This window comes from Notolabrus celidotus, chromosome 13 (genome assembly GCF_009762535.1).
Source record: "Notolabrus celidotus isolate fNotCel1 chromosome 13, fNotCel1.pri, whole genome shotgun sequence".
In the NCBI taxonomy this organism is placed as follows: Eukaryota; Metazoa; Chordata; class Actinopteri; order Labriformes; family Labridae; genus Notolabrus; species Notolabrus celidotus.
In genome coordinates this window covers 14,058,713-14,085,206 of record NC_048284.1, presented here as the reverse complement: position 1 = coordinate 14,085,206, position 26,494 = coordinate 14,058,713, and the positions used below count along the sequence as shown (strand labels likewise).

At 38.8% G+C, this 26,494-nt stretch overlaps 2 protein-coding genes across 3 annotated transcripts; one reads left to right on the top strand and one right to left on the bottom strand.

Annotated features, from left to right (window-relative positions):
* Nucleotides 1–275: 275 nt before the first annotated feature.
* On the top strand, nt 276–15,252 carry acp1 (acid phosphatase 1). Of its 2 annotated transcripts, none has more exons than XM_034700034.1 (6): nt 276–391; nt 1,484–1,557; nt 4,317–4,430; nt 11,216–11,277; nt 12,190–12,295; nt 14,906–15,252. In XM_034700034.1, the coding sequence occupies exons 1-6, from the start codon at nt 319–321 to the stop codon at nt 14,981–14,983; spliced, it is 507 nt and encodes a 168-aa protein (XP_034555925.1). In that variant the 5' UTR covers nt 276–318; the 3' UTR covers nt 14,984–15,252. The 2 variants fall into 2 exon arrangements, with proteins under 2 accessions (XP_034555925.1, XP_034555924.1); XM_034700033.1 differs by lacking the exon at nt 4,317–4,430 and adding an exon at nt 4,135–4,248 and having other exon boundaries at nt 277–391.
* Nucleotides 15,253–19,450: 4,198 nt separating this feature from the next.
* Nucleotides 19,451–26,019, bottom strand: LOC117824317 (ALK and LTK ligand 2-like). The gene is made up of 6 exons (XM_034699775.1): nt 25,172–26,019; nt 24,076–24,437; nt 22,715–22,768; nt 22,490–22,570; nt 22,334–22,408; nt 19,451–20,311 (listed from the first exon to the last, which is right to left on the bottom strand). The coding sequence occupies exons 2-5, from the start codon at nt 24,368–24,370 to the stop codon at nt 22,344–22,346; spliced, it is 495 nt and encodes a 164-aa protein (XP_034555666.1). The 5' UTR covers nt 24,371–24,437; nt 25,172–26,019; the 3' UTR covers nt 19,451–20,311; nt 22,334–22,343.
* Between the last annotated feature and the right edge of the window lie 475 nt (nt 26,020–26,494).

The following is a 26,494-nucleotide window of genomic DNA, read 5'->3' as shown; positions in this document are numbered from 1 at the left end:
AAAAAATCACTGGAAGTATCGGTATCCAGTATCGAATAAATTGCCAAAAAAGTAATCGGTATCGTATCGAATCATAAAAATGTGGAATCTTCCAGCACTAGTAAAAACCTCTTAAACAGCAAGAGTTTTACAGGCCTATTGAAGCACCTTATCATGCGAACAATAATCACATTTTCTAAGCTAAATTAAATTACTTTCGCACACACAGAATAAAAACAATACGTTTCAATAAAGTCAATCACATTCTAATACATTTTCCAAAGTTAAAAAAAAAATAGTATTCGAAATATTTGTTCAGGCATGTAATAGCCACTACCTATGACGTCAGACAAGACCCTTCACAACAACATGGCGGGATCCGGGTCGAAGTCGGTTTTGTTCGTGTGCTTGGGTAAGAGACGTCCATTAGTCCCTAAGTAGCTCATTCAAGCATCATAGAGTTGTGGCAATGTAACACAAACATAGCAGACAAAAAAATCTACCAATTCAAAGTATATTTGCAATTTGTACAGATTCGCCCAAAGAGCGACTGCGGAAATGTTTCTGCTAGCGAAATTGCTTCTGGAATATAAAAGTGTGACGAGTCATACCAGTGTATGATCTTTATTGTATCAGAGTCAGATCAGAGTATCTCGATTCTCATGCTTTAGTTAATGTAAAGCCAGGCAAACGTTATTCGGTTTTCTGTTTGAACGCTGAGTAACGTTACAGTGGTTAATATTTGCCAAGAGGTCTACTGACAAGCATCCTGGTGTTTCGTCCTCACGAGTGACCGTGTTAACTGTTGCCTTTCAACCCTTTGTATTTGTGGTTGTCGTAGTTTAAAGAGCTGTTTAAACACGGAAAGAGTCCTCGCGAATGCTTCTTAGTTTAATTTTAAATGATAATGACCAGGTTTACCCGCCAAATATTTACCTAATGACCAACTTAGCAAAGATAACGTTGTAAGGAAACTACGGAAGCACCTGACGCCCTCAGCTAATAGTCGCCAGATAACGGTAACTTTCTAAAGCGGAACACCGGGAAGTAATCAATGAAAGGGTCAAAATCCAGCTCTGAAGCTGCGTGTTGTCTGAAATTAGGTTCTCTATGAATTAATAAGGTAGCATGGTGGGTGTAAACCTAAACCTATAATGTAGCATTTCAGCATCTATAACTATTAGTTTTTTAAATGTACTAAATAATTTACATTCGGACCTTTTAAATTATTGGCTTCTTACGATTTTTTTTGTTTTATGTTCCCAGAATATTTACAGTATTCGTTATTGAGAAATCTACATGATGGTTACTTTTCTGTTGATTAATTTTTACTTTGCTCAACTTGTGCTGAAGCAATTTGAATAAAAGTTTTCCCCCGTGAAGAAAAGCTCAACAGTCCAACTTTGTAATTCAGCTGTGTAACTTTACTTTGATATTTTAAATTGTAATTTTTAGTGTGTTTAAGTGTCATTAAAATGTGTCATTTGTTTTTGGGTTTAATCAGGGAATATCTGCAGATCCCCCATCGCTGAGGCTGTCTTCAGGAAGATGGCAACTGATGGTGGTGTTGTTGATAAGGTGACGCAATCATCAATTTATTCTTTAGTCATACAAAAACAGTGTTTATAACATGCCTTTTGTTGGCCCAGAATAATTCTAGCTTATGTAATTTTACTGACATTTATTTGCCTTATTTTATAATTGGCTATCCATCCATCCATTTTCTTCAGCTTATCCGGGGTCGGGTCTCGGGGGTAGCAGTCCAAGCAAATTGACCCAGTCAGAATTCTGAGAAAAAAGTCAGTATTTCTGAGACTAAAGTCAGAGTTCTGACTTTAGTCTCAGAAATTCTAACTTTAATATCAGAATTCTGACTTCAATATCAGAATTCTGACTTTAATCTCAGAATTCTGACTTCAATCTCAGAGTTCTGACATTAATCTCAGAATTCTGAATTTAATCTCAGAATTCTGACTTTAATCTCAGAATTCTGACTTCAATCTCAGAGTTCTGACATTAATCTCAGAATTCTGAATTTAATCTCAGAATTCTGAATTTAATCTCAGAATTCTGACTTCAATCTCAGAGTTCTGCCTTTTTCTCAGAATTCTTACTTTAATCTCAGAATTCTGACTTTAACCTCAGAGTTCTGACTTCAATTTCAGAATTCTGAGTTCAATATCAGAATTCTGAATTTAATCTCAGAATTCTGACTTCAATCTCAGAGTTCTGACTTTTTTCTCAGAATTCTGACTTCAATCTCAGAGTACTGAAATTAATCTCAGAATTCTGACTTAAATCTCAGAATTCTGACTTTAATCTCAGAATTCTGAATTTAATCTCAGAATTCTGACTTTAATCTCAGAATTCTGACTTCAATCTCAGAGTTCTGACATTAATCTCAGAATTCTGAATTTAATCTCAGAATTCTGAATTTAATCTCAGAATTCTGACTTCAATCTCAGAGTTCTGACTTCAATCTCAGAATTCTGACTTCAATCTCAGAGTTCTGACATTAATCTCAGAATTCTGAATTTAATCTCAGAATTCTGACTTCAATCTCAGAGTTCTGACTTTTTTCTCAGAATTCTGACTTCAATCTCAGAGTACTGAAATTAATCTCAGAATTCTGACTTCAATCTCAGAGTTCTGACATTAATCTCAGAATTCTGAATTTAATCTCAGAATTCTGACTTCAATCTCAGAATTCTGACTTTTTTTCTCAGATTTCTGACTTTTTTCTCAGAATTCTGACTTCAATATCAGAATTCTGAATTTAATCTCAGAGTTCTGACTTTTTTCTCAGAATTCTGACTTCAATCTCAGAATTCTGACTTCAATTTCAGAATTCTGACTTCAATATCCGAAATCTGACTTCAATATCAGAATTCTGAATTTAATCTCAGAGTTCTGCCTTTTTTTTCAGAATTCTTACTTTAATCTCAGAATTCTGACTTTAACCTCAGAGTTCTGACTTCAATTTCAGAATTCTGACTTCAATATCAGAATTCTGACTTCAATCTCAGAATTCGGACTTTAATCTCAGAGTTCTGACTTTTTTCTCAGAATTCAGATTTTTTTCTCAGAATTCTGACTTCAATCTCAGAATTCTGACTTCAATCTCAGAATTCTGACTTTAACTTCAGAATAATCATTATAAAAAAATGTTTGACCTTAATTTCTCATTCTTCTCCAGTGACTCGCATCCTCTTCCGTAGAAATGAAAATGATCCGAACTGTGACTTTAAAAACGTAGCGAACTTAGACTTTGGTGTACCCTTACACCGCTAGTTCATACTCACTATCATTATATTGAAGAGGCCTCTGAGACACAGAGTCATTGTTTTGGTGTCATTAATCACCAGGGATTCTAATCACCTGGCATAAAAAAAAAAATCACACAACAAAAGCAAAAAAAGACAACCAAACAAATTCTGACCACTCAAAATGTGAACAGTTGATGTTAGCATTTATAGTGCATGCACTAAGCACATGGGAATGATGTCGATTCAACCCAGTGGAATCTCATCTCATTGTTCCAAAGTTCTTTATTAGTTTTAGTAACTGTTGTTGGATACAAATGAGTACATACTTGAGTTATGTGCGTTGAGGTCTGCCAGCGGCTGTACCAGTCTGTGCAATGATGTGCAGACTAACATATAGATGTGTTTGGTGCATCTACAAGAACATCATCTACTGAAACACACTAGACATGGTCACACTGTTTTGAAAACTACACGTGGATTACCAAGAGCTGTGAAAAGTGTTCTCTGAAACTCCAAATCTAAGAAAGAAAGACCCAAAAAACAAGAGTGGCCAGATCCAGAACTCATAGATTTATGGGGAATTTAAGAGTGCATGACATGACTTTATTGACTTAACTTAACATTTTTGCTCCATCAGTTCAATATGCAAGGATAATTGTAAACAGAAACTTAAAAAATGTACAAAGTAGTTTTTTTTGTTGCAATTTAGTTTGTTGGGATATTAATGCCTCTAGGCGTACACTCTAATGACCCAGCTGCAGCCTCAAAGTCTCCTTCTAATTCTCTCTGTAAGTGTACAACATCACCCTACAGATGCTCAACGACCTACCACATTGATTGAATCATGTTTGCTGTGTTGTTGTGTTCCCCCTGCTCTGCTCTGCCATAGTGGAGGATAGACAGTGCCGCCACCTCAACCTATGAGATAGGAAGCTCTCCGGACCACCGGGGTCAAGCCTGCATGAAGAAGCATGACGTGCCCATGAGTCATGTGGCCAGGCAGGTATGAACCACCCACCTCTACACCTTTTAGTGATTGCTAGCGTTTTTTTTTGTTCTCTGTTGTTGCAGTGGGTCATAGACAGTGGTGCCACATCTGACTGGAATATAGGCAGCTCACCGGACGAACGCGGTCTGGCCTGTCTAAGGAAGCATAGGATTGAGACAAGCCACAGGGCCCGACAGGTACAACCGGCTGTCCCGTGGCTCCTCTCAGCTCGTTGATGTTTGTGTGCATCAGTGTGATGTTTGTAAGATGAGACACACAGGCACTTACCATATGACTATCTGTCCAAATCTTTTCACTTTTAAAGAGGTTTTAAGTGATTCAGTTTATTTAAACAGCATCTGGTCAGGATAGAAGAATCATTAAGGAGTTAGAAGAGTGTACTTAACTTTCAGAGTTCAGTTTTTTCTTAAAGAGTGAGCTATAACCTGCTTGATTTCCCCTCAGTCACATAAAAAACATTACAAACCAGACCTTTGATTTAGACCCTTGTCTTGTAAACGGACTGCACAGATGCATGCACGTGACATACAAAGAAAAACAGGCCATCAGGAAGAAGATGGCTTTATCATTCATTTTAATTCCTTTCACTGCTTGGGACAACAGGATTCATTGCACAGAAGTGGAAAGAGCCGTTGTTTACATTATCCACCTCACACTTTCAAAGTCAGCTCTAAGTTTAACAGTTTAAAGGAAGCAGCGCTACATTGTTTGCGACACACTATGCTTGCATGTACAAATAGATTCAAGATTCAAGAAAGCTTTATTGCCAAGTGAGCTCGCACACACAAGGAATTTGACGTGGTGAATAGAACACTGGTACTTAACAGACAGTGAGGACACAACAAGACAGTAAGGACACAACAAGACAGTAAGGGCAATATAAACCTAAACACAAATCCTCAAATTCTAAATAAAAATAAAAATGCTGTCTGTACAAAGAAAGTAAGAAGTAAATACAGTGTCAACAAAGAGGGAAGATGCACCTCGTTGGCCTCGAGGAGCATCAAAATCCATTCTCACTTTAAAGCTAGGGTTGGTAGTCACGGAAAAGTAGCATGAATTTGAATGTGGCATTTCCTCAGGAGTCCGTCTAACCCTCCCCTCGGAGCTCCTCCAAAATGACGCCCCCGCTCACATGCACGAGCGCCGCTGATTAGCGACTATATTATCGTTTGATTCAAAACCGGTCCTCAGCACATCGTTTGTGTTTTGCACTACCTCAACTCATGTCTCACTCAGCCGTAAGAAAACACCAAAACATTATCATAGTGGAAGTTAAAAACACAAACAAACATGAAATAAAAGAACACATTCTGTATTGATTGCCATCAGGACATAAAGATCATTGAGACACCTTTGGACACTTTTTAAATTTACTTCAAAAATATGGCACAATAATGAGACACAAAGCTACATCTGTTAATAAAACAGTTGCAGCTGTTATTTTGCGTAAACAACAGATACAGTGAAGAAAGATCATCAGCCTGTATTGCTTCTGAGGACAAAATAGCAGACTTTTTAAAGCTGAATGACTCCAATCAGACAAACTCATGTTTACATGTTGCTTTAAATGCTACCTGCAGCTGACCTAGTGACAGAGTAACAGCCATAAATGCTTGACAAAAGTATTCCTCCTTTTTTATATATATACATATATTTTTAAGATAAGATACGATAATATTTCATTGATCCTGGGTGGATATTTTGTTGCAGCAACACAGACATAGCAAGTTGTAGTTCAAGAAGAAGCAGAGTAGACAAAAATAGATTACAAATAAAGAAGAAATAAAATAAAACTAAATGAATTAAATCAAGTAAAAATACAGTTAGAGGTATTAATATTTTCTAATAATTATACATGGTAGTTAGGACGTGATGCAGAAGTGACAGTCACACGATAAGGTGACATGGCGTGATACAGATGAAAGTGATGACCACCTTCTTTGTCTCTACTGCTGTGCAAAATAACACCAACAGTGGTGTGTGAGAAATATTGATAGAGCCACTGAATCATTGTATCACCTCCCAGCATGTGTTTCAAATCGTGAAACAGGCTTGAAATCATACCAAGATGTTTGTCCATGTAGGGCCTTCAGACCTTACGCTGTACTGGCTTATCCTCAGTGTAACTCCCACTCCCCTGTGCCCTCAAAACACTCTTTTCATGTTTCCCTGAAAACACTTGGGGGGGGTTTCACCCTATGCTTCAGATCTGCTGTCTAGTTGGTTCGTCTCCGCAACCCGTTCAGTCAGACCCCCGTCTAATCTCCTCAAAGCAGGGATGTGAAGGCTGAAAACCTTGGCTTAAACCCAGCAAATCCAAGTACTTTCCCTTTATCACCCTTTTAGTTTCTATCACTTGCTTCTGCTCCCACCCTCTATTTTTTCCTCTGTTTCCTCACTCTTGAGTTGTGAACTTCGCTGAACTTCTGCCGCTGCCAGCATCCAAGCAGACTGGCCAAATGGGAGACCGCTGTGTCTCCACATACACAAACGTGTTTGTTTAATACAGCAAACATGCTTCAAAGTAATCCATGATAAATTATGTGGAGTGTTTAATGTCTTATCAGAAAATGCCAAGCAGACGTTAGATTTAAGATAGCTCACATTTTGAGTTCATTCTCATCAAAACGTTATCATTGAGTCAACATTTAGATGAAGTGTTGCCAATGATTAAACTAGGACATAAACCAGAGACAGCCTAGGGTCGCTTTGATGCAAGGGCCATATATTTATATACACACTTATACAGTAATATGTTATTATTGATAATAATAGTACATTTATTTAAACTGTTTGAATTTTAACATAAATACACAAGAATTTATTGGCATCATAAACATTTTTAATATTGGTTTAAAGCATACTACAATGAATAAAAAGCGACATATTATGTCTTTGATTTACAGGATTTATATCATTGCTCCTGTGTTAGTTGCAGTCATTTATTACACAAGCCTTCATCAATAGATCGACATAAACAATTCAGGCAAGTGTTGTTGTTTTTTAAAGGAATAACAAGAAAAAAAATATATATATATATCAGGAGGTAAAAATAAACTAAGCAACAAAAGCGAAAAATGTGCAATAAAGCATTTGACATCATGCAAAAAAAAAAACATATACAGATTAAACACATACACATTTTACAAAATGACGTGTTATAGAAGGCATACGATAACCAGACATATGACAACTGATGTGAAAATAAGTAGACATATTAATCAATTGATTAAAGCTGCTGTGAGGAACTTTTGTTTTGTATCATTTCTGGCGCCCCCTTGTGGACAAAGTGATACCTCTTATTTCTTGTCCTTTACATGCAAAAGTAGTGTTTTCAACAAAAGCCTCATCCTGTTGTCTTCAACAGTCAACTTTATCAGGGAATGAGATTATGTACCATGAAAACAGTCAAATAAAGGGTGTTTCTGAAGCAAGATGTCCATCATCTGGTCTGGCACCTACCCCCCCAGGGCAGTTTCAGGCATTAACAATGACAACAGAGAAGGTGTCAGTGTTGCTGCTGATGGTCTTGTTTGTTATTAAAGGTCATAAAGAGGTATCAGTATCATTTTCAGTCTGTTTCTCAGCCAGTTCAAAACTCCTCACAGGGCCTTTAAGTAAAAAAATATTAATAATTAAAACCACAAGTGGATATGTGTGGGCCGTCGTTCAAGCACCGCCTGATGTGCACGAACGCCTGATGTGCACTACCGCCTGATGTAAACCACCGCCTGATGTAAGCCACAGCTTGATGTGCTGCAGGTGTTGCTTTGCTGCCTAGGCTGAAACTGTGAGCTTACCTGTGCAGTTATCAGCATAGTGTACATTGCAGTACTGCCTGTCACCAGTAGGTGCTGCTGTGTCTTTAATTATTTTGTGAAGGATTGTTCATCACAGATCATTATAGAAAGAGTTGGGATCACAAGCATGTTAAAAACATGTTCTGAGAGTAAATACCGCTTGTGTCCAATAGGTGGTGCTATACAGAAGACAAACATGTGTATATAGATGAGTTCAGGCTGGGTCCATGATGAAACATGTCAAATTTGGAAGAGATCGGGTATTGTATGTAAATGTCAGTACAACGTATTTCCTGTGGGTGGTGCTATGGCTGTAGTGGATAAATGAACCCATAGGTGTGTTGAGGGATGGACCCTGATCATGTGTATGTAACTTCAAACAGATTGATCACTGTATGAAGGAGCTATAAGTATTTCCTGTTTCTGCTGCCAGTAGGGGGTAGGGATGGGAATTAACCGTAATCCTTGTAATCGATTACTCGAATTTCCTGATGAACGACAGGCCCGAGGACGAGTGAGAGGGGCAGTAAATAGAGTCAGGGGAAGTAGAGGCAGGAGACGGGGAATCGGAGGAGTGCACGCCGGGGAAATGTACGCGCAGGAGGAGGGCAGAACGGCAGGACGGGATTTGATTGGTTTAAAATTTGGGGAGCCAAAACACGGTGATTGGTTAGTGTTTTCCCAGGTTTACTCCGGCTGTAGATAGCAGTTTTTTTTCACTCTTTTTGAGGAACACATCATGTATCGATTGCCATCAGGACATAAAGATCATTTTAACCAGTATGACAAAAAGTGTATCTAAATCTGATTACCAACCCCAGCTTTAAAACAAATCTCCTCATTTCCTCTCTCCTCTCGTTTCATTTCCTTGCATCACATGGTCGCAGGGAGTAAGGCGCAAGTGATCGACGGAAGTGGAGGAGGCGAGGATGGAACTAGAGATAGTATAAATTATAACTAATAAAGAAAACAGACAGGGAGGAAACAAGGTATGAAACTAGGGCTGTAACGATTCATCTACTACATCAATGTATCGATTTATATTCCTATGATCCGATTACATCGATCTGTGCTCGGCAAGTTGGCCTTCCAGGCGACATGTATCAATCTAACATCGTTTTAAAAGGTAATAAATTGCTTGTATCGATACTAGGAAATAACACATTGGATTTAAGCTTGGCAGACTTTATATGGATGTGTTTTTTTTGCACTTTTAATGATAAAGACGTTAAACGTGACGTCATCACCACTCGCCAGCAGACAACAAAACATAGCATGGCGGATGGTAGAGGAGAAGCGAGAAATGATCAAGCCACCATTGCGGTCCAGCATTTGGAAACACTTTGACTTTTGCAAAGATGGAGATGTTCTAACTAATTAATTCCATAGTTAATTTATACCTGATTCCCTTACAAGAAACAACAGGAATCTAGGACTGTCCAGTATCAAGGTATTTATTTCACAGTCACACTGGTTGAATTTATGGCTTAAAAAGTTACTGAATCAATTTCAAGTCACTGAATCGTTCCGGATCGTATCGTTCTAAATGCACCAATATAGTCCTTTAATCGAATCGGAAACCACGAATCATGATACGAACTTATCGTTGTATCGGTACACCCCTATATGAAACACAAGGAACAATCCCAAACTAAAGATCAACTCATGACAGATACGAAACACAGACACGTGGGGTCACACGCTCTTTTATAAAAGAGCCACAGCTAAAAACAGAAGATAGATCGAGGATCCACCAAAAATACTCAGTTGTTTTTAAAGTTTGATTGAGATGTCATTCTGCTATAAAGCCTTGTTTGTACACTTAATGAAAAGGCTTTTGACAATCTAGTTTTGGCACATCAGATTATGATTCTGTGTGAATGAAAGGATGTGAGGTTCGTCATTTCGAAAATAAAGAGATCAGGCCCTTAAAGCTACAACCAAACACTCTAGGGATATAAACTAAGCTTCAAAACAGTTGTGATAAACATCTGTTTATCCTTCTGTTGTTATTTGAATGACCACAGCTGTCTGTTGGATTGAGTGTCTATTTCTTGACATCTGTGCATAGCAGGAGATTTATTCGCGCCCTGTTTTCTCTCATCTTACCATCGTCTCCCGCTGCCCTCGCCGTCTCCATGGCATTCCTGTATGTTGACTCTGACAACGCTTTGAATCCGTTCTGGATGCTGCTTTTTTATTGCTCCTCCTTATTCCATTAAATCATCATCGAGCTCAGTGAGGATTTTGCACAACAGCCTTATGCATGGTTACAGACGTGCAGCTCGAAATCCCTTTCACAACCAAGTTTTCTGGGTACATTATAACTGTTCAGCTCTTGGTTGACACTGTTACGCAAAATATGGCTGCAGCCCATCAATTAAACAGTAATACACAATCAATTCATAAAAAAAAAGGTGTCAGGAACAAAAAGTAAACTGCTTCAAAGAAGTTTTCTTGTGGGAAAATGAAAGTTGTTTCAAGAGGTGACAAATTGTCATCTGTTTGCTTCCTCCTTCCTCATTAAACATTTGCCGCAGTCATTTTTTTTTGGCAGCTGCTTTTCTTGGCACATCATCACCACCTGTGGATCAGCGAAATAGTGTGGAACAATCTGCAGGACAGTACGAGTGCATTCTTGTATGTACAAACTGAACAATCATCCACTTTTGAGGAAATACTTGTGTTTAAAAAAAAAAAAAGGTCAAAAGCTTTCCTGGAAAAATGTAATTACAGCTTTGATAAATATCCTAAGAGAGCACAGTAAACTGTTGTCAGTGTGACCATTAAAAACCTTTACCTTGAGTTACCTGTGGGCATCGTATTGTTAATCCCTCGGCACGCAAAGAGAGAATTGGAGTCCAGCATGGGAACTGCAAACCCTGCCAAAAACATTGAAAACTATGAAGAAGGATAATTACATGTGATAACAGTGTCTTGGGAAAAAATGCAGACCATAACTGCTTTAGGAAAACAGGGTTTGATTTTATGACAAATCTTGGTTATAGCTTGAAAACGTGCGGTTTAAAGAGCAGACTGTGTTTACTGCTTTGTAATGATTGAGTATGCTCTCTGAAGGACTGTGGGGAGACTCAGCAGGACACACTGTGTTTCAACGCAGAGCCAAAAGTAATGTTTTGTTTTGTTCTCACCTCCAGGTGACGAAGGACGACTTCCTGAGCTTTGAGTACATTCTCTGCATGGACGACAGCAATTTGAGGTAAAATTATTTCAGGCACGTTTTTTATTGTTTCTGCAAACATGCATAGCAGCAGTTGGTCACACAGTGAGTAAAAGAGTGTGTTAAGTGTCCCTTCAGAAGTGTTAATATTTGCCTGGGACCATAAATCAACCTTAGCCTTGAAGGAGGTCAAACTAGGATGTAATGCTAGTTGTCTGGATATGTATCTGTGCTACTCCTTCACATGCACATGCACATGAACATGAACATGGTGGTAACATTGAGCTATGACTAACGTGTAGGCGAAGGCCTCCCCTTAATGAGCAATATCCTTGCTTAAGCTTCTTCCAAAGGTCAGGGGGAGGGATATTTTTTGATACTTTGAACGTTTAGGGATCATTTTGAGATCACATGCCTGTGGCAGATCTGATCTGTAAGCAGCTTACTGAGTTCTTTGGATGCCTCGTCTTTGCTCTTTGGGCACTTTTTCCTCCCCTTTCTCTCCAACATTTTTTTTTTCCTTCGCAAATTTTAATCTGACTAGACTGAGAAAATGAGGCCCTGTCTTAGACAAAAGTCCCAGGTCGGTGTGGAGTTTTCTTTTAACAACACCCAACTTATTCATATCAAGATTTAGTTTTAACGTTTGTACTTAAGAAACATAATTTAGATACCGTTTGATATGGCTTTGTGGTTATTAATGACATTGATGTTGCTGTCCCAGTCTTTTTTTTTTTTTTACAATCCATCCTTTATTCGAAGTTTTCTTGATATGATAAAGTATTCCCCCTCATATATCAATTTCAGACAAAACAGGGAGTTTAACATTTCAATCTGAAGACAGCAGATTTTCGTTCAAGTCCAGGGGTCATGTGTTAAAACCTTTGAAGTGTTTCCCTCTTTTTTTTTTCTGCTCCCCTTGGGTTACATGTTCTTCTCTCATCTTCACAGCGAGTTGGAGAGGAGAGCTAAACTGGCGAAAAACAACCAAGCAAAGATTGAGCTTCTCGGTACTTATGACCCCGAAAAGCAGAGGATCATCAAAGACCCGTATTACGTAAGTATTAAAGTTACATTTTGTTTTATCTTCAAGAATAATTAAAGTGATTCCTCAACGTTTGATCTGCGTTAATCCCCATAGTTGGCTTGTATATTAAATATTACTGTGAAAGCTCTTGTCGTAGTAAGTCATAAAATAAAGATAAATATAGGTCCGAAATAACAGCTGTTTATGTCACTATTAAAGTTTAATGTTCTTAAAGACAAATGGATTCAGCACAAGGATAACTGTGTAAAACTCATTAGTAAAGATGGATTTACAACAAATTTTTTTGTTTTTTAACAAGTCACCAAAAAAAACCTGTGTGGAAGTGCTGAAATTGTCACAGAACTTCTAAGCATGCAGCTTGTTTCAGTTCTCCCCGTCAGTCTGGGGTGAATTTACTCTCTACGGGGAGTGACTGGATCATGCCCCGGCACGTTTCATGATATAAACAGCACCAAAACAAAACAGACTGGAGTACAATAGTTGCACAGCAGCACAGTGGGTGACCATAAAATCGTGTGCAACCCTTCCAGCCCAGTAAAAATCACACTAAATAACTTTTACTAAACTCTTATTTGATTACTTGGACATCTCTATAAAAGAAGGCTTTTCACGCTCCATGGCTCGCCCATCCGTTTTATTCCTTTCGTGCTTTCTGAGCAGTCTAAAGTCACTGCCAAATTATTTTGACATGTGTTTTCTTGGCTTGCTTTATCATCTTGAAGGTTATGAGTTAGAAAAGTAGGAGTGGGAAAGTTGAGGGAGTAAAGGTTGGAAAAGGTTTTACATTTTTGATTAGTGATGAGAAGTTGTCAGTTTTCTTACATGAGACGTGCGGAAGTATGTTATATCTCACTGAAAACTGTTTTCTTATTTAGTATTTTATCAGTTTCAGTAAAATATATTTTTTTCTATGGGAAAAAAAAACGCTTATTTTTCAGAAAATATCCATCTGATGGGTGTGGCGTATTAAAATGTGGGTTTAATAGAATGGTTTTAACATGTGTGTTGGCCTCGTCAAAAGAAAGGCCAGTTAATTTGAACTATGTAACAACTTTTGAAGAGGTGTGCAATAACACTACAGAGTTCAGGAGTATCAACAAGAGCCACAAATCAAAGTGTGTTTCATTACCAAAAGCTGTCTTTTGCAAGAACATCAAAATATGACTGCAGATTGAGTGAAATGACAGTCAGCGCTATTGTTAGTGCCTTTGTCTTCCGTGGCTGATCAAAGTTGATAGATTTTGGCAGGAATCCCAACATGCTGTGTTTGATGTCGATCCAGAGCAATGTATAAAAACTTAAGAGAACTTCAAACATTCAGGTGTATTATCATGGTGCAACTCAAGAGGATGAAGATGGATTAATAAAAGACAATGGGCCGTCATGATCTCGTGACATTACTGTATTTCCTGTAATTGAAACTCCATCAAGGGACACTCTTGTTTACGATGTTGACATTAAAACACCACCCAGGCGTCATTGCACTAGATGTGAAGATCCTTTGTTGACAAGGTTACATATGTTCTCTGGGGATGTGAGAGAAGCGGCAAATTCTTTAAAGGCAACTTATGGCAGTGATATGTATGTTTAATGTACAGACAACTACAGCTATAATGAACATTCCTGCAATCAGTATGTCTACTCCACATTACCTTACAGTACTGTGTAAAAAAAACCCATCACTTTTAATGGCACCTGTGCGTGAAACATGCTGTTTGAGCAGCACCTTACTGTACCACATCTGTCATTTTGGCAAAGCAAAGGTGTTAGTGACACAAAAATCAAAGAAATATCAATCAATCAATCAATCTTTATTTGTATAGCGCCAAATCACAACAAACGTTATCTCAAGACGCTTTTACAAACATAGAAGGTCTAGACCACTCTATGTCAAATTATGAACAGAGACCCAACTTCAAGACAGGATAAGACTCAGTCTGACCCAACCTTAATCCATTAATCCTTTTAACAGGCAGAAACCTCAGGCAGAACCAGACTCATGTCAGAAAGTTAGAATATCTGAGACATTTAAGGTAAACAAGTCTTTTGTTGACACAGAAAAAGTTTTGATCTTTCATTTCATCTCATGAAAAAGTGTTGTTGTTTTTGTTCAGTTTAGAACTTCTCAGATTTTTGGCTTTGAACGCATCCTTTTGAGCAAGTATCAGTATGAGTGTTCTTTCTTATTCTCTTGTTGCCAAAAAAAAAAAGGGTGAATGAACAGTTCTTTATTGACAGTGGGGTTTGGACACATGACAATACTGGAACGTGCCCCCCTCCCCCCTCCTGCTGCCAGAAACCACATAGCATGCCAGCAAAGTGAACAGTGAGGCGCAAGACAGTAACTGTCAACGAATGGAGACAAGTTTACTGGTCTGTTTGGATCGTTTAAAATTACAAACTCAAAGCGTGACTGATTCTTCAAATCCCTTTCTTAACTGAGACATTTTTATTTTTGTCATCACTTGACACATGTAATAACCTTCCAACTTAACAGCTTAATAACTCAGTACTCAGTAGATGGACAAAAACAATGAAAAAGCTAAGTTAAAAACTGATATTTTTTCCTGTTTTTTCAAACTAAACCAGCTGATTTTACTTCCTTCTTGTGTTTTTTAGGGGGGTGATGAAGACTTTGAGAAGGTATACCAACAGTGTGTACGATGCTGCAAAGCATTCCTGGAAAATAACTCCTAACAACAACAACAACAACAACAACAACCCTAAATCCTCTGTACTCAATCTGTTGAATGAACATGAAAAATCTTCCATACATGCTTCAGCTGTAACACACAACCTCTTGTCTGTATAACCGTCTCACGCATGTTGCTGAAAGAACCAGGACACTTTGTTTCAGTCTTGTTAATGTTATACAAACTACACATTGTGCACATCTAGAAAGATGCGTGGGGAGACATGTCAACTGTAAAAATCAGGAGATTAATAAAATATATAAATAAACAGAACACCCCAGGGATTCTTTTTTTTACACACAAGTCATTCATCATGCAAAGAAGAATCTATATGAATGAAGGTATCCTGCAGACCATGATGAATTCTCTAATCTCTGAAGTTTGCAGATCAAAGGTCAACACAGGGGTCAAAGTTAATTCTAGCCTAAATGTTAATCTTCTTTGAAACTTAAACTGACACTTTGTGATGAGGCTTTATTTTCTTGGTTTTCCTTAATTTAGGCATTCTTTGATCTAAATTTTTGAACACAAGTTATGTTTATAAATGTTAGATATCAAGTTTATCACAGAGATGTTGAAAGAATAATTAAGAAAACAACATATTTTCTGACCCATTCCCTTTGATGTCTTTCTTTTTGGTGCAAAAAACCTGTAATTCTGCAACACACCAATCACCACCTACGCTTAAATAATAGGAATCCCACGAGAGAAGACTCAGCTGTGCCCGTGTCAATCAAAATTGGCATTCAGTTTGATTCATTTCCACTCAGTTGAGTCGAAATGCAGAACTTTGAGGAAGTTGCATAAATTGCTAACCTAAGGGAGGTGTCAAAATTGGAGGGTCACGTATGGTCCACAATGCCCTTTATTCTACACCAAAATGTCCCGAAAGCCATGAAACACACACCAAGGGCTAACAATCTAAAATCCCCAAATTTTAGGATGCTGTGTAAAATGTTTATAAAACAGAATTTGATGGTTTGCAACCTTATTTTAATCAAATGATACTGAAAAATTAATTTGTTTAATGAAAAATATATAATCAGTTTACATTTGATGCCAGCAAGATGTTTTAAAAAAGTTGTGACAGGGACAACCAAACTCTGAAAAAGTTGTGTAATGCTAAAAAATATAAATACCTGGAGGAACATCTCTGAACTATTTAGGTTAAATTGCAACAGGTTAGTAACATGACTGGGTTTTAAAATGGCATTACAGAGAGGCTGAGATTCATCACTCTGAGAGACTGCGTGAGCAAATACTTAAACAACTTCAGAATTTAAAATTAGCAAAGTTCAGTTAAAGACACTTCGGTATATATATATATATGTGTTGTAGATATGCTTACTTTTTACCTTTTTAATTTTAATTGCTAATAACTTTTTAATAATTGTTACTTTAAAGGCTCTTGTTTGCTTTATGTATATATATTTTTGCACTGTCTACTTTGTTACTGTGACACTTGAATTTCCCCATTGTGGGACAAGTAAAGGACTATCTTATCTTATCTAATTCTTTTGAAATGCCTTTTTGGCTTGCTTGCTGAGTTTTAGATGAGCAGGTGGACACCACTACGTGCATGTAAAATATGAGGCTGCTTTCACACAATTAAGTCAGCTTTGAAAAGCAGCTTTGTGTAACTACTGCACCGTATATGAGCATCTTCACATTCTTTCTTCTGATGAAACACTAACCTGTAAGAAGGATAACCAACATCTTTTATTTCTGTGAAAGGCCCTGCATATATGTTTCATGGAGTGTAACTTGGGTCTCTTGGTCTTAGCTTAGCATTCTCAGCATTACAGAGGTAATGGCCCTGTCACACCTTGACAATTTAGTCAGCGTTTTCTCAACGTATCAAAATGACTAAGACGCTGACATACACTGAATTATCAATATTTTTTTCAGGTTTGGGCTCATACATAGCATATTCATAACTTATGCCCAACTATAGTCCAATGCTGACAAAGTGTATAAAAAGGCTGCAGCTCGTTAATGACAATATATACGTTTTGAAATTCGATGCACTTGCATTGGTGATTGCAAAACATGAACTCTGCTGTCTCTTGTTGTAATAACATGATGAGCCGTGGAGAGTGTCATAGGAGTGAAACCAGCAGGAACACAGCCTCTGGTCTTTACAAGGAGTTAAACTTATTGACTATGTTTTCAAAAATGTAACATTTTGAACTTCATTTAATTCAACAACAGCAGCTTTATCATTGAACACCACCAGACTCTGACATGCTGGCTTCAGCTTCTGTTTCAGAGGCTCTGCTATTTGACACTGAGTGAGGGCTCCGAGGCTTCTCACGCTCACACACACGCAGACACACAGCGCTACGTGTGTGAACGTGCGTCAACGATCGCGTAACTTACCTACAACTTATGGCAGGCGTGTGCTGGACGTATGATCCATCCGCTGCATACGTTGCCGTACTACGACGTATATCAGCGTGCTTCAGCGTTCTCTTAACTTATACAAAACATACCTATAAATTATGCGACGCCAATTTTTTTTATAGGCCGGTATACGCTGGCTAAATCATCAAGGTGTGACAGGGCCTTAAAGACACCAACCATACCATTGATGGAGAGGAGAGAAATGAGGCTGAGCACAAGTAAATCTCAGACTTGCCTTAAAGATCTTAAAGAGTGAATTAGACTGAAACACTTGACAGAGCCACATTGCAAAAATACCAATACCTGCAAGTAGGTGGAAACTGCTGGCCTGGCTCTGTCTGAAGGTAACCAAATCTGTCTAAGCACCTCTAAAGCTTTAAGTATGTTGGACTAAAGCTATTACAAGGCTATTTCTCCTTTGTTAATCCATATAAAACCCAGTTCTTGAAATTTAATCATAACAATTTGTTTTTCTTAACAAATACCTGCTCCCAAACAAAGAACACTATGTAACAGTTAAATTTGCAGTAGTCGGGGTCAGGTGTCATAGATTTCTGCATCCCTTTAAATACAATGACTGGACGGTGGCTCTTATGAGAAAAAATCAACAGCAATGTTAATGTAAAAGTGATTCTTCCAATTGGTAGATATTTTCAAATGATCAGAGAACAATGTCTCAGTTGACCCATAATTCAGTGTCGCTATTTCAGTAGGTAATTGACAGAGTGCACTGTCAACAGACCACATTGGGGGTAGTTAGGGGTTTAAAGTGACAGTCAAAAGTTTTCAGTTTGGGAGAAATAACACAATGTTTTTGGGAGGGGGAGATAAGATTTTTAAACTGACAAGTATTTTCTTTGTTTCGTAAAAAACTTGCTACCTTTTTAGCATTTAGGTCATATATGTTCCTATAACAGCGAGTCGACAGGGAAGGGTCAATAACACACAGCACATTCTCTACAAGAGTTGAACAGGGAGGGTCACTTTTGCTTGATCTGCAACCTAAAACCAGTCCACCATCAGGTCGACTTTACATTTAATTTTTTAATACTGTTAGCACTGGATGTTCCAACATTATTTTTTTTCTTCCTCCTGACGTCTATTACGATACCTAGACCTGTGTGTTTGCCAATAGAAATACCCTTCAAATACCACTGTGATTTTAAACACAAGCAAATAATTGGTGTGAAACTCAGATTGCTTATGTTTTTCTTGCTTTTGATAACATAACAGTCTATGTCAGGGGTTCCAAAACTGGGGGTCGTGACCCCCTGGGGGGTCGTGAGATGTCTTCCAGAATGGTTTTTTTTTAAGTTATCTAAAAACAGTACATTTTACCCATTATAGTAAAAAATATCGACATAAATAGTAGACATAAAACCTTGAAAATAGAAAATGTAATGAGTTTTCTGCCTTTCTTTATTGCCAGATGACTCCTAAGTTTAGGGTTAGTGAGCAGTTAATTATCAAAAGCATCAGTAGCAGTAGGTTAATTCATAACGGCACAGGAAACACAGCCACATGCTCATATAGGTAGGGTCACTTTCTGCAGACCAGCTAAATGAAGCCACATCAAATCACTTTGAGGGACAGTGAGAGTCGCAAGTCTTTGGCATCTATATTTTGGGGGTCGCAGGCTAAAAAGTTTGGGAACCCCTGGTCTATGTGATACAGGACACAATATACAATACTGTTGACTTTCACTTGATTGAATTTACCTCCATTGTTTTGTTGTTGCAGCAGAGGTCTCTGAAACGTTATAACATTTTAATGAAGGGACTAAGTTGTTTTGTAATTTGGCGAGCTGACATTTAAAGAACTTTATCTTGTTATTAATTTTTGTATGACTTCGTCATAAGTTATGGCTCATCTAATCATTTTTCATGAAAAACTGATTTTACCCTACTCCATTAGATAAAAGTAATTCACTCTCTGAGCTGCCTCCGTTTAACACTTTAAAAACCGCTACCCAAGAACTCATCCTGTCATGTGCTTGTTTAGGGAAATTCCACAGTTCAAAATAGGAATGTCAGAAAGAATTCTGCATGAGACAAAAAGACCATTCATATCTGTATCAATCTTATAATTTATTTAAATATATTTCATTTTCATATATTTATATATATAGATGTATTTAACAGCCATCTGATAAATGCCAGTCACTTTAATTTAAAGTAGACAGGGGGAGTCCTCTTAAACTTTGCTTTACAGTATATACATATTTCTCGTTTCAAGTGATCCTGGCATTGATTATGTATGGTGGAACCTTTGTGACAACTCAAACATATAAATATAGACTGCATCACACTTCACAAAGATCCACAGGAGGGCTATGTCTTACAACCACCACCTGTATTTGGACACTTCTCTGCAAATATGCGAAAATATGTTCATGTCATCAATAATTGAAACAATTCTTTTTCAGTGTGAGCAAGAGTGGGTGAAAGCTTGTCGCTGACTGCCAGCCATGGTTCTGTGACAGCTTTTTGTCTGCGTTATGGGTAGTGCAGTAGAAGGGATGGGCCTTCCAGTCATGCTAAAAACAGTAGCTACATTTGGATTTTGTTCTTTTCTTAAAGAATTGAACAAAATGAAAATATGCAATCCCTTTTCATTTGTTTCAGCAAATATTTGGATGGCAGCAGGGAAAATAGCCACATGTGTGTCCCTCAGCCACTTAGCTGTCCACTCTTCATTGCCGCCATCTCTGTGTTGGTCCGGTTCTTCCATGTGGTGAAGGCCAACCATCAGGGCCCAGCCAGACAGGGGGTGGCAGTAATCCACGCCTCAGTAGAACAGACCTTACTGAAGGGCAAAACTGTGCCCGACATTAGTTGGGGCTGCTCCAATTTTAAAGCTTCCCTCTTACAGTCCAAGGCACTATTTTCCCAAGTTTTTTCCTCCTGAAAAATGTATTTTACACCTCAACCTGCAAGGAAAAGGAAGGGGAGTTCAGCACAGTGTAGAACTTGGCAGCACCTGACAAATTGTCTCTTTAAAAAGAGAAGACTACATCGAAATAAGAAACTTGATTTGCTACAGTTTCTGTGCTTTTGCTGTGCCACTGATGGGCCCTGGGTGCATCAGCACAGCAGTGCATATCACCACTGTAAGTATTCATCTCAGTGTCATCAAAACACGAACTTAACATTGTGAAAATCTTATATGTATATATAAATGACATGGAAGTATACAAGTAGGTGTTCCCAGGAATGTAGTAGTTAAAAAAGTTTGGCTCTCGTGTGTGTTGTGTGTGGTGGTAAATGTGCTGTATTTCAGAAATTGTGCATGTACCCTTACAGAAGTGGAGTATTACACTAGTAATGTGTACTTAACTTGATCATTAGAATTATCCGCCACTTTAAACTTCAACTATTTTCCATTTCTGCTGTATCTAAACAATACTTACTACCTACTTTACTAATTACACTCGTAGAAAAGACGATGTTTTCTTTAAAAAAAAAAGGGCAACAAAAGTAAATGCTACACGTCAAACCCAAGCAGCAACCTCTGGTCTAAAAATATGAGTCCAATGCAGAAGTGCTAAAAACGGCAGTTCATCAAGGAGCCGCTTGAGGCTGGCTCCGGAAGTATCCGAAACCACATACACACCAATTCAACGAAGCCGATCTTTACAGCAGAAATAAACATGTTTACAGCCTGGTTCAAAAGACAAGTGTAGTCTGGACAGCTCATATCTCAATCAGCACACACTGTACAGGGGGTGAGTTTTTTTCTAACGCGGCAATTTCGAAGATATTGAGATGACGAGTGTTCCAATGAGAGGCACAGCTGACTTGATTGACAGGCGGGAACACTGTAGCTGTTGGCTAGGAGGCTCAAAGCCCGCCTCTTTACCTAACAATCGCTCGACAGCAGCAATATGGCTGCCGCCGCCGATTGGCCTCAAAACAGCGCTTCAGAAACCGACAGGTGACGTCAAGGATACTACGTCCATATTTTATACAGTCTATGGTCAAACCTCCTGTGAGGAATTATGCAACAGCCTGAAATTAATACCGATGACTCTGTATAACCTATAAAACCAAACAAAACCAATATGAACAAGATTGATTATTTCTATGACTCAATTTTTTATTTCTGAAACTGCTGACGTGGGTCAGTGTCAATCAAAGTGATTAACGACCCACAGTCAAAATAGCCCTTCTTTTTTTACATTTGACGCAGTAAAGATTATCAGTAATGATTGACTGTATTAAAAAAAAAAAAGGATAACTGCTATTGGTTTTATAAACTGCTTCAAGAGGCATTGATTGGCCCAGCTGTGCCCCATGGACAGAGACCATAACGGCTGCTGGTTCGACTCCCGGCCATGACTCTTTGCTGCATGTCTTCCCCCTCCTCTTAACCCCACATATTTACTGTTTCTCTTCAACTGCCCTCTCTAATTAACACAAAAGTACCCCCAAAAAATAACCTTTAAAGAGTGCTGCAAAATGTAACGAAAAAAATCAGCAAAGAAGTGAGTTATTCTGCTTTGTCCACAGGGGGCGCCAAAATCAACACACCCTAACAAACTTAAAGTCTCTCACAGAAGCTTAGTAAATCAATAATGATGATAAAATATGTATTGATGTAACACACAGTCGCCATTTCTCAAGTAATCTACTTACTATGCGGAAATTCAGCTAATAGCAACTGACTATTCCTATTCAGATTACATTGACACCTCAGGACACATCATTTTAAACATCATAGTGTCATTGAATATCGCTCTCACCAGTGCCACCTTGTTTAAACCTTTTGAAACTTGAAACATGCCCTGGAAAAACCTGCATTTCTAACAGTGATTTCTTTCCTCCACTATTCCTACTATTATTCTGTTTATATCAAACAGGTGCAACACCAGCACTTAAACCCTGTAACCTGAGTACACACATCATCTCTTCAACATCATAAAACATAAATTAGAGTTAAATATATAACATACCTTGCATGTGCTACCCCTCTGTGCACTGTGGGCTGCCAGCAAGTCTTGTGAGAAGCCGTGCACATCTTCTATAGACTGAAACGAGAAGATGAAACAGAGATGAGTGGAGTGTGATTAACAAAAAAAGTAATTCCTCATAATGTCATTGCAGCTTACACGCAGGTATGGTGCAGTCTCTGGTGTGGTGATATAGCCTGTAGACATGCTTCCTGCACTTTGGACTGAAGTAGAGCGGACCTGGAGAAGAAGAGAGAGGAGGCTGTGAGGACATTTCCAGCCCCACAGGCACCTGTGCTGACAGCTTTCATCTGATTCTAGTTAAAGGCTAACATTCAAGTTTTATTCTTGCTATAGACACGGAAGTCTGATTCATAAACATACCTGTTATATGTTTCAGCAACCTCTCCTTTTTTCTGAGATCTCTTGGGTATACAACTGTGGGAAGAAAAAAATGTCAGGATTAACTATAGATTCCCTTTACAATAGTCTTGTATTCAATAATTGAAGCTGGGGTTGGAAGTCAGATTTAGATACACTTTTTGTTATACTGGTTAAAATGATCTTTATGTCCCGATGGCAATCAATACATAATGTGTTCTTAAAAAAGAGTGAATAAAAGCTGCTATCTACAGCCGGAGTAAACCTGGGAAAACACCAGCCAAACCCTGCCATCAGGAGCCAAATTATGAAACCAATCAAATCCCATCCTGCCATTCTGCTGCCTCCTGCGCGTACAATTCATGTTTGTTTGTGTTTTTAACTTTCACTATGATGATGTTTTGGTGTTTTCTTACCGCTGAGTGAGACATGAGTTGACGTAGTGCAAAACACAAAAGATGTGCTGAGGACCGGTTTTGAATCAGTCATGATCATATGGTCGCGAATCAGCGGTGCTCGTGCATGTGAGCGGGAGCGTCGTTTTGGAGGAGCTCCGAGGGGAGGAGGGGAGGGTTTAGACGGAGTCCTGAGGACATGCTGCATTCAAATTCATGCTAGTTTTCCGTGACTACCAACCCTACCTTTAATATAGCCTATAGGTGAGCATCTACCTAGACTGTCATGTCATCTCCTTATGTAGCTTTTAGTCATTTTTAATCGTATGGTGCTATTTGAACTTTTCTTTTCTTCTCTTTTTATGTTTGTTTGTGTGTGTTTTGGTTTCTCCTCTACCTTCTTATTTTGATCTTATTTTACCCTATTTTATCTTTGTTTAATCTTGATCTTTCTAGGGAGCCTTTGTAACATCTGGCACGGGACTACGGATGTAAACTAGCATTTTGGCTAACTTTGCCATATTTACAGAAGTGTTAATTAATGTGCAGGGTCCTTTTAAATAATAAATAAAATAAATACAAATAAAATAATAACCTAGCATAGAAAATAATACTATTTGGGGTACATTAAAGGGTAAGTTCACCAAAAAATATAAAAAAAATAAAACTGCATGTTTTCTTTAGACTGGCCCCTAGTTTTTGCTAGCTATACAGATACTTTTAATAGACTTATTCAGATTTTGAAACATATCCCTGTGATATTTCTGCTTCTAAGCTCATTCTGCATGGTTACAGCTCTTATGCTTTGAGAAAATGTGCTAGGAAATGTTGGATGTAGTGCACCTTTAATTTCATCCAACGACCCCATCCATCGCTCTCTGATGACTTTGCATTTTGAACACACATCCCAGCATCCTGTTGAGGTTTATAATAAGGGTCACGCCCTGGCGACAGTAAGCCCTCACTCACCGACAACCTGATCCCCTCTGTCCGTTTTCAAGCTGTGTAAATCCTTAGGCTCCACCAGAGAACTCCTCGTCACCGTTGTTGTTAACGCAGCCTCCACTTTGCCGGCGTGACCACCACGGTTCTCCTCCACGTGCTTCACGATCTCCACTATCCGCCTCAAGTCCTGCTGCTTGTCCTTGCTGGCTGCTGTTGACGCCGGCGGCATCGCTGAGGGCGCGCTCTCGCTGCAGTGTCCGGTCAGCGTGCACATCAGTAGCACCAGTCCCATTCTGAAGTGCCCGCGCAGGCCGCTCATAGCTCACGCGGAGTGCGTAAAAAGTGAAGTCCTCCTCGACCAGATATGTGGGGAAAAAGTTTAACACCTGCAAGAGGCATTGAGAATGAGCGTCAAATCAAAGAGTTGCTCTTGTTTTACAATTCTACAGTGGGCCTGAACATGGTTAAGAATATATTGATGTTCACATTGATTCAAGATTCAAGAAAGCTTTATTGCCAAGTGAGCTCACACACACAAGGAATTAGACGTGGTGAATGGAACACTGGTACTTAACTAGACACTAAGGAATACAAATATATAAAGCTAAACACAAATCCAAATATTCTAATAAAAATAAAAATACTATCTGTACAAAGAAAGGTACAGAAGTACTGAATTATTATATAACTACTATATAAGTATTGTTGTATTTACTTCAAAAAAAATCTTAAAGAGGCCAGTCTAGATACACGTGGAGGCACAACTTTTGCCAACTTCGGAATTCAATTTTGGAACTTTTCTTCCGTCTCCCCCCCGATAATCCATATTATAGTTAAGGTATATTTGCTTTGCATTCTTCAAGAAATGTTCAGGCAAATCCCTGGATGCTCTTTTGCACATACAGCAATATAAGTAGGCTTTAGATTTATAGGCGGTAATAAGTCCTGTAAAAAGCACAGTGGCTTTAGTTTTTTAATTATCCAGCACAGCTCAATGCATTTTGGATACATCTGAAAAAGACCCGAGAGGTTCTATTAAAGAATATCGCAAAGGCAGCAACACAGCAGTGAGGATAAAATGTAATTCTAAGAAGGGATATAGAAATGTAGCCTAACCTACCTGTAGGTCTGCAACCTCCTCCGATACTGACTGATCGCGTCCCGGTCCCGTGCGTCCAGAAATATGGAAGCAAGAACCGTGCGTAACTTTACTTCCTTCTTCTGCCCGGTCCGAAATGCGTCCCCTTGACTTCTGCTCTCATGTAGAAACCATCAAAGCTTGAGAAAAAAGGCAGAGTGTCGGCTGAGCGGCTGTGGTCATCCTCTGAACAGCGGCTGAAAGTAGAATGAGACTGGGGAAACGGCTCGAGGATCCGGTGCTACTGGTCCTGTGTGCGTCCTCGTTGAAGTCTCATATAAGTCGCTTTGAAGTGAAGCTCACTTTTTATTCAGTCTCGCAGACGCGGTCACCTGTCCCTCGTGGGTTACTCCGTCGTGTCTGGGATAATAATAGGACACATTATTGGCACCCCCGATGCATAAAGTCCACTGGAGTTGAGTGACCATCACTTAAGCGCCGTGATAAGTTTTCTGCGCCCCCCTCCCTCCTCTCCGTTACTCCATTTATCTGTGCGATACACAGTTACAGGAAACGTTTTTCCCACTAACACTTCCTCTGAAATTCCCAGTGAGCCCGGAGTAGAGCTGAGATACCGGCATCCTATTAGAAGCACTCCCGTGTCCTTATAGTGATTCTCAACTAATAACTTCATTAGGAGCCATTGCGCATTTAACATCCATCCTGGGACTGAAAGACGATCACACCGTTTAAAGAAACTTGGCAAATTAATCAGGCACGTTTTTTTCTTTTTTAAAGTGAATGCACTTCAGTTTCTGTTCAAACAAACGACGACTCATAGCAAAGAGCTGAGGTTACAGAAGGTTTCTCGTCGCTGGAGATTAGTTTTTCCAGCCTTCTGTGGTTGGTACAGCTTTCTTAAAGTCAGGGTGTGTAATTGGCTCCCATGCTCCCCCCCCCCCCACTCAAATCTGACTGACCAGTGAGGCTTGAGCAGTTTACTGTGAAAACACAGAGAGAAAAATCATCATATTTCAGACCTATGAAATAACATTACAACAGGAAAAAAAAGAACAGAGCTGCATATGTAGTCTCGTCAGAACAACAATGGCATTGACGACTTTATTATTTGCTAAAACAACAGTCAAAGAGCAAACCCCCTCATACATCCTACTTGTCATTATTGGATCATTTCATGAGTCTTATAATAACCATTTCAGTGTTTTCGTTGTAGTCACTCCTGTGTCCGCGTGCGTAAAACTTTGGTGCTGAAAGGACAGCGCGCACTGTCAGTGCTCAGCTCCAAACCTCTTCTTTGAACAGGCACTGCTGCGTATTATACCTCAGGGGTCATTTAGTCTCTAT

What these genes read in the sequence shown, in the direction of transcription:
- acp1 (XM_034700034.1), top strand. Translation starts at nt 319, where the DNA reads ATGACGTCAGACAAGACCCTTCACAACAACATGGCGGGATCCGGGTCG. An exon ending in CAAGCCACAGGGCCCGACAG is followed by an intron (nt 4,431 to 11,215) that starts GTACAACCGGCT and finishes TCTCACCTCCAG; the next exon opens with GTGACGAAGGACGACTTCCT. An exon ending in TCATCAAAGACCCGTATTAC is followed by an intron (nt 12,296 to 14,905) that starts GTAAGTATTAAA and finishes TGTGTTTTTTAG; the next exon opens with GGGGGTGATGAAGACTTTGA.
- LOC117824317 (XM_034699775.1), bottom strand. Translation starts at nt 24,370, where the DNA reads ATGAGCGGCCTGCGCGGGCACTTCAGAATGGGACTGGTGCTACTGATG. An exon ending in CAGAGGGGATCAGGTTGTCG is followed by an intron (nt 22,769 to 24,075) that starts GTGAGTGAGGGC and finishes TTCTTCCCACAG; the next exon opens with TTGTATACCCAAGAGATCTC. An exon ending in GTTGCTGAAACATATAACAG is followed by an intron (nt 22,571 to 22,714) that starts GTATGTTTATGA and finishes CTTCTTCTCCAG; the next exon opens with GTCCGCTCTACTTCAGTCCA.